At 38.1% G+C, this 7,393-nt stretch overlaps 1 protein-coding gene across 1 annotated transcript in view; it reads right to left on the reverse strand.

Moving 5' to 3' along the window:
* LOC134218410 (GTP cyclohydrolase 1) overlaps nt 1-4,347 on the reverse strand; it is a 77,116-nt gene extending 72,769 nt beyond the window's left edge. Inside the window, exon 1 of the mRNA XM_062697365.1 lies at nt 3,658-4,347. Coding sequence (XP_062553349.1) covers nt 3,658-3,865 — 208 coding nt within the window. The 5' untranslated portion in view covers nt 3,866-4,347. The remainder of the gene's footprint in view (nt 1-3,657) is intronic.
* Between the last annotated feature and the right edge of the window lie 3,046 nt (nt 4,348-7,393).

A 7,393-nucleotide genomic window follows, 5' to 3' on the forward strand; every position in this document is an offset into this window, starting at 1 on the left:
ACGGCTATTATTGTCAAAGTTCGACTCCCACCGCAGCGCACCACAGAATTTTTCTAATTGTTCTCGAAAGTGAGTGAAAGGCGAAGTGATAAAACGAAAAAAGGTCACGATCGTTTATCCTCCAAAGATAACTCCATACAAAAAAGTGATGGATGATAAATGCCTCTCACCATTAACAACGTAAAGAGATTGCTAGCTTAATATTTCCAACAGACCTCAGTAAAAATTTAGAAAAAGTCGAGTTTTGCACTGCAATCAACAGCTTTCATACTGCTTAGATCTGTTGAAAAGACCATTTTGGAAAGTTTTACAGATTCAATAAATCTTCATGAATTTGGTAGAAAATTTGCCTAGAGACTTTATCCAAGATGTTAATTGAATTGGAGGAGTAGCACTTTGAATCTGTAATACTTTTCAAAAAGGTGAACAGATCTAATCGATGTGAAATCTGTTTATTGGAAATAAAAAGTCGTTTTTTTTTAATTTTTACTGTGGTCTGTTGGAAATTTTAAGCGATGAATATTTTTACGTTGTTTATGGTGAGGGGCATACTTTTCAAAATGGTGAACTGATCTGTTATTTATGGCATGTCCTTTTGTAAAATTCAGCTAGATCAGAGGCGTCACGTGATCAATTCTTCCGTTGCACCTGTGCACCGTTTGATTAAATTTAAATATTTTAGTAAAAACGCGTATAAAAGGGACCTGAAATGACACATCCAATATAAAAGATTCATTTTCAATCGTGTTTTCCATATGTTCCGTCTATCTGCTTCTAAGCAACATCCCATTTATCGAATTAAGCTCCCGACTAGAAGGTCATATCAAAATTATATCAACCTATGTTATTATGTTATACTAAATTTTTATAACAAAATTTGTTAGAAACGTGGTGCAGGATGTTGTTAAAATATCTAAATTTCTATCAAAAATCACACTACTGGAAACAAAAAACTATCAAATTTTGTTACAATTTTATCATAAAAATAACATATTTTGTTAGAAATTTATAACAGAATCAGATACAAAATATATTGCTTCTGTGCAGATGCAAATTCTTACAGTTCTGATAGGTCCCCAGATTGTGATCAACAATACGGAACTTTTGTTTTTGTCTGAACAAGAATATTTTTCGAGAACATGAAACTAACAACATTACAAATAAGGCAACCTTTGCAAATTATATCAGCGTTGTGATATCTATGTGGCTGGAAGACTTTGCTACATCTATTTTAATTGCCTACTGTTGGGCAATTCGGTGTTAAGCATTTTTCAAATCATATTATGATAAAATCCTGTTACAACATTGGAAAGATAATAGCTACTAAGAACAAAATTGTATCAAAATTAGTTATAAATATCACAATATGTTAATTTTGTGTTCAGTTTCAGTTATGCTCTTCTAGTCGGGATCCTTAAACTCAAACTAAACTAAAACCCAAACTAAACATGGGATGTTTCCAGAGAATAGAAACTTGGACGAGTCCAATGCTGAAAAAAATAAGCGAATCTGTCAAATATTTGATGAGCAGTAGCATTTTTAATTTGACTCTCTGCACTTGGGCCTATACGGGTTAACCAGGTTTTTTTTTAAAATAATTATCAATGATAATAAATTGAAAAACAATATGCTCAGAAGACTATACAGAAATGGTCTTCCTAGACCGAATGTTTGAAAAAAAAAACATAAAATAATAAATATACGGCTGATATATTAACGTTTAAGTTGTATCATATTTTCGTTACGCTCTTTGACAGCACTTGACACAGACGTGGTCCTGCGTCAAAATGGATCGGTTTCACTCATGTTCCTTCTCCTCTTTTTCTATGTGTATTTTGAAAAACTTTAATAATCGTATGCGATTGATTATTTTTTCACAGCAGAATCCTTTTGAACACATTTTTCGTTTAGTGGAAGCTGTATGATAAATTTCATAGCTGTTTCGGTGCATAATTAGTCACACCACAAACTAAGATGTCATAACACACCTGATGGTTGCATCATTGCTAAATCATTCTCGATAGACTAACGACTTCAGACTAAACTGATTGAAGTACATGCTTATCTGTAATACGTGATTGTCAATGATTTATTACGTGAGTAAATTTTAAATGCCACTATGAAATCTTTCAAATCAAATCTTTATAAGCCCATATAAAATCACACGGAACAAGATAACAATCCCAACCGAAACATCCAACCATTTAATGAAGGTACATCGCGTCAACCGATCATCGCCATCGCGTGACAGTCCATCAACAATGTTTGATAGTGCTCAAATCAAGAATTTTGCTTTTCGAGTTGGGGAGAACAGCGCATAACACACCCACGGGGCAAAATGGCCTTACTCATATAATATTTTTACGGATATATTTGAACGAATATAACCATAACAATTTAATATTAGTTCATTATTGAGCTGCAATGGAAAAAGAATCATTTCACATTCACACAAAGTTAACGATTTGCGATTCTTCTACCTCACCTGTTCACCCGTTTCGTTCAATCCATTGATAAAAAAACAACCATGCGTTCACCATTGTTTTACATGCAATTGAGTAATTTTACACCACCATTGAAATGTAGCTGGTTTTATAAATTTTGCATCTACACGTTGGAACGATTCGGCATTCTTGTTTATATTGGTGAAAATATCGAAAAAACTTAAGAGTTGCATTTTGGACTGTTCTCCCCTACACCGCTCAAAGGTTTTTCGGTGAAAATGGATGCTGTTAAACTGTGCTGTGGGATCCGTTACGTGTTGGTGGAGGTCACGTAATCCCATCCTGCCACCCCAGTACGGTTGAGTGGGAAGGGTGGCTTACCAATGCGTGCAATGAATAAAGAACGGCTTCTAAGCCAGCAGGGCTCGTATGACGATTCTGGGAAATGATGTCGCCACCTCACCACACCGGTCGGCGTCATCGTTCTCAGACCGCTGAAAGTGGGAAAATACTCAACTGACGAGGGTGGAGTGGCTTTCACCGTGGTCGTGGGTGAGGAAAGGAATCCATTCTCGAAAAATGACGGCAATGAATATCCTTTTTCATCAGATTATGCTGGTGGACTCGAGTCGTTTAGTGATTTATAGTTTTTATTCATGAATGAGTGTACATTAGCGTTAAGGTATAATTTACTAAGATGATTTCATAGATAAGCCATCATTAGGGGTTTTATTTTCTTACGATAATAATAAGCTTCTTCTCGGAATGGGACGCACAAAGCAGAAAAGTAGGTGTGAAATACTGAACCAGTTATGGATTGTGCGGAGAGTCATTCATTCATTCATTCGTGTAGGGATTCACACTTGCAACGTTATAGATAACTGTGAAAAGTGGATCTGGGATTTACACATCCATGTCAGGAAACATGATTCATATTGTGCGGGGTAGACTGACAACACGTTTCCATCGGGATATTCCAGAGGTTCTAGAAGTGATCAATATGATCAATTACATCTTATATTCATTCTCCAATATTTTTTGTCGCTAAATTCCAACAGATTGGAAGAGTTATGATCCGTTTCGATTTAAAAGCTATATTCTGATTGATATTTGTTTTTAGATGTTAACCCAATCACATGTGGTAGATGTATGAACACTTCAAGCATAACCAGTTCAGAGTTCTGATTCCCCTTCCCCAAAATCAATCACTCACCCTTATTATTGTTGCTATCGCTGTTCCCCATGGAACCACCATTTTTGCAGGTGCACTTCATTGGTGTTGCCGCTTCGTTTCCGTTCAAATGGTGTCCATTAGTGCCATTCGTCGTCGACGATGAGTATCCATTTCCGTTACTAACTCCGTTGGTGGCGGGCCCACTTCCATTCACGTGAACCTCTTGCATGGCACTGGCATTTGGCATGATTGAGCCGGCTTTGCTGCGTTCTTTGTTATCCCACACAAAATCACTTCGGACTACACACTTGACACCTTCTGCGTACTGACAGGTACCTAAAAGCCGGTATTGCTGCCACTCTTGATCCCTTATATTGTTGACAATCGGGAATTCGAAACGAGTATGCAAACGGCACTTCACCTACTTTGTGTTAAAAACTTTCCGCCTCGTTCCCCACCGACTTCTGCGCGAAATTTTCCACTGATTGTACCCTGCAGAATTTAAACTTTCTCGGAACTGCACCGTAATATTCCAGTTAAATGGAATTTGTAGTTCACTCAATTGAAAAACCACATCGACCTGTTACGAGTTTCAGCGCGGACGACACACCACACGATAAACAAACGCACTCGCACTCGAGTTGGCGCAAGTGTTTGAAGCTTGAAAAACCGCGCAGCGAACCGGAGACAGAGAGAGAGACGGAGGGCGACCTGTTCGGACAAACGCACGGTTTGAACTGAAGTTCACTGTCTGGGGTTCGCGACAAGCTAAGGTTCCAGGATCTCCCGACAGTGTAGCGACGACGCCGACCGACGTCCGTCGATGCATGTGCGAAATCGTCGCGGCCGTCTGTGCGGGGAGCGCGCGATGATTAATTGTGGCGATCGCGATTGGAAGCCGCGCTCGCAGAAACAGAAGCTGACTGTTGTATACCGCACAGGTGTTTGCTTGCTTCCTAATGGTCTGGCCAGCGACAACGTTGTATGCGTTGTTGAGCTTCGGTATGAAGACTGATTGATTTACCAGCCCGCCAACATCTGTTCAGACCAATCCGATTAAGTCAGAGTTTAGTGTGGCATACCTCTGTGGGGATCGATGAAGTGAAGGTTTCTCGGCTTGCAAAAATGATCTGCATTTGTTTCCTCAAAGCGAACGTAATGCAAAGTTGAACTCAATGAATGGTGTTGTTGATGTTGCAACCTAGTCTGTGTGAAGTTTAGGAGCCGTGACTCGGCAGTTTCCAAAATCTAGTACTGCATTTCATATGAATCATAATGACTGTATTTGGGGGAGCTAATTAAACATTAGTTAGACTACCTTTCCATGTTCATCTTCCCTTTCTTCCTAATTTTTCATGTTATAGGAGTAGGAATCTATTGTATGTTTGCTCCAGCTGTGAATAGGATGCTTCTTTCGCATCGTTTGGGTCTTTCTTCGTATGGAGGCTCGGTAACGATTCCAGAGATGTCGGAGTTATGGGGATGCAGTTCGTCTTAGATTATCTTATCGCAACCTCCGAAGCTGAGTGATTTTCAGTTCCATTTCCCAGGCTTCCAATTACACCCGATTCTGTTTTTACACGGATTTTTTTACACGGCCGTGTAAAAAAAATCCCATACAAAATGTTTGCAAAGTTGCTCCATTTTGCATGATTCGTCGAGAAATCATAAAACTTTTTTACACGGATTTTCAAATTTTGAACTGAAAACTTTTATTACACGGAACGCATCCCCGGTGTAAAAAAAAATCGGGTGTATAATCCTTTCTCCGAAGCGTAGGTCAAAGCCTATTGTTTCGAGTCGTTTTAACTCTTATGTCGTTCGTAATGATTGATTACTCACACCATCCATAGATTGACAATAAAATACTTATTTGAAGGATTAAGATACAATTTAACTCAAGGTTCAATTTCATTTCTACTTTTAACATATGGAACAAATGTGCATAGAACGATTATCGAGAAAAAAGTGACAAACGGATTGACATTATATTCCAAACTAGACATCTCATCTATGGACAAACAGGCAACCTGCCGGAAATCACTGCAACATTCACTTTTTCCGCAATCTATCGAGTAAGGATACCGCGATAATCGCACAGTCATTTAAAAGTTCTCTCTATTATCTTTCACCTTCCCATTCTCAAGATTTTTGCAGTGTCACGTTCAATGCTAACTCTCCATTTATAACAACAACCAGTCAACAACGCTGCCACATCAACCCTACATTCGTATCAATTGAACAAAGTTCTGCCTCAACCGCTATGACATCGTTTGGTGAAGTGCAACGTTTAGATTTAGCATCAGGAAATGCTGATCCGCATGACTTGGGCATATTTGGCCTATTTTAGCCGGAATCAATATTTGCGTTTTGTATGAAACCGGTGCGCGGTACTGCGGTTAAGCCTCCATTGAGTTCCACCTTGGGCGGACAAACGGCCATATAATTAAGACAAATTTAAAGCTGCTTATGCCTGCGTGAAGTATTTACTCCATCAATCGATAAATCTGAATGCCGATCCACTGACCTAGTTACGGTTTGTAGAATTACAAGCTGAGTAAATTATTGACTATTCACTAACATGTTGTAAACCACTAGTGTTCATTTTCTACATTTTTATACGAATCGTAATCAAAAATATTCCAACCCACAATTCTTAACTCTCTTGTGTATTAGATTACAATTCAAATTAATTTGAACTATTAGATTACTTTTCCAAAAAGTATTAACCAATCAATCAATCAATCAATCAATGAGGTGTGAGAAAACCAATCGGCTGAGTGCTGAGTCATTAGGCGGTCGCGATGTTCGACATTTTGCGCGTAATTACAAGCTATTCAGTCAACGGGTAAATACCAGCCAATAAACCCTCAAGCTTTGCTGTATGACGGATCTTAGAAGCATGTCATTGCAAACTTCTGGGAGTTGGAACAATGCGTCTGATGCAATAGTTGGGTAATGTTAGGCCATCGTCATACCGTGTTTATGTTGGCTAGCTAAATTATATAAATACCAATATAGCCAAAACAATACGATAGTTTCCTTTTATAAGCCATATCCGGGATTAAATTCCATTTAATCATTAGATGCTGAAGTATTAGATTGCTAATGGCGCTGCATGTTTTGTTCAAGGCGGTACTTGATATGTCAAAATGTTTCATACTTGAGAACAAACAATCCAGAACAATAAATTTGGCCTTCCAGATATCGGTTACTATATTCAATAAGCAGATGAAAGGCTGTTTTCATTTGCATATTTGAAATTGAAACAGTTTAATGCAACATGGTATTGGAAACGACTGGAAATAGTTTTTATGTAGAAATTTTGGCTATCTCAGTCTTTAAAACCATTAAACGATTAGCGTTTTACTCTGCCCGACGTTTCGGCCATTGGATGTGGCCTTTTTCTAGGGATTTTTTTCCCTTGAAAAAGGCCGCATCCAATGGCCGAAACGTCGGGCAGAGTAAAACGCTAATCGTTTAATGGTTTTGAAGACTGAGATAGCCAAAATTTCTACATACGTTTAATGCAACCATTGTGTTAAAATCAAACAATTCTGTATTAGATGGTATTTGTTACATTCAGTACCACTGGTGGAGCCAGCTATTACACTAGCCAACAAAATTAATTTTTTTTCGCTCCCTTCAACCATTTTCAATGTACTCAATAGATTTTTTTACGCTGAATTCAGGTACGTATTCAGATTTTCTGTAACACGTCTAGTTTTTTAGATAAACGCATTTTAATTCACGAAAGTACGTATTTTCATAGAAA

This window comes from Armigeres subalbatus, chromosome 2, assembly GCF_024139115.2.
Source record: "Armigeres subalbatus isolate Guangzhou_Male chromosome 2, GZ_Asu_2, whole genome shotgun sequence".
Taxonomy (NCBI): Eukaryota; Metazoa; Arthropoda; class Insecta; order Diptera; family Culicidae; genus Armigeres; species Armigeres subalbatus.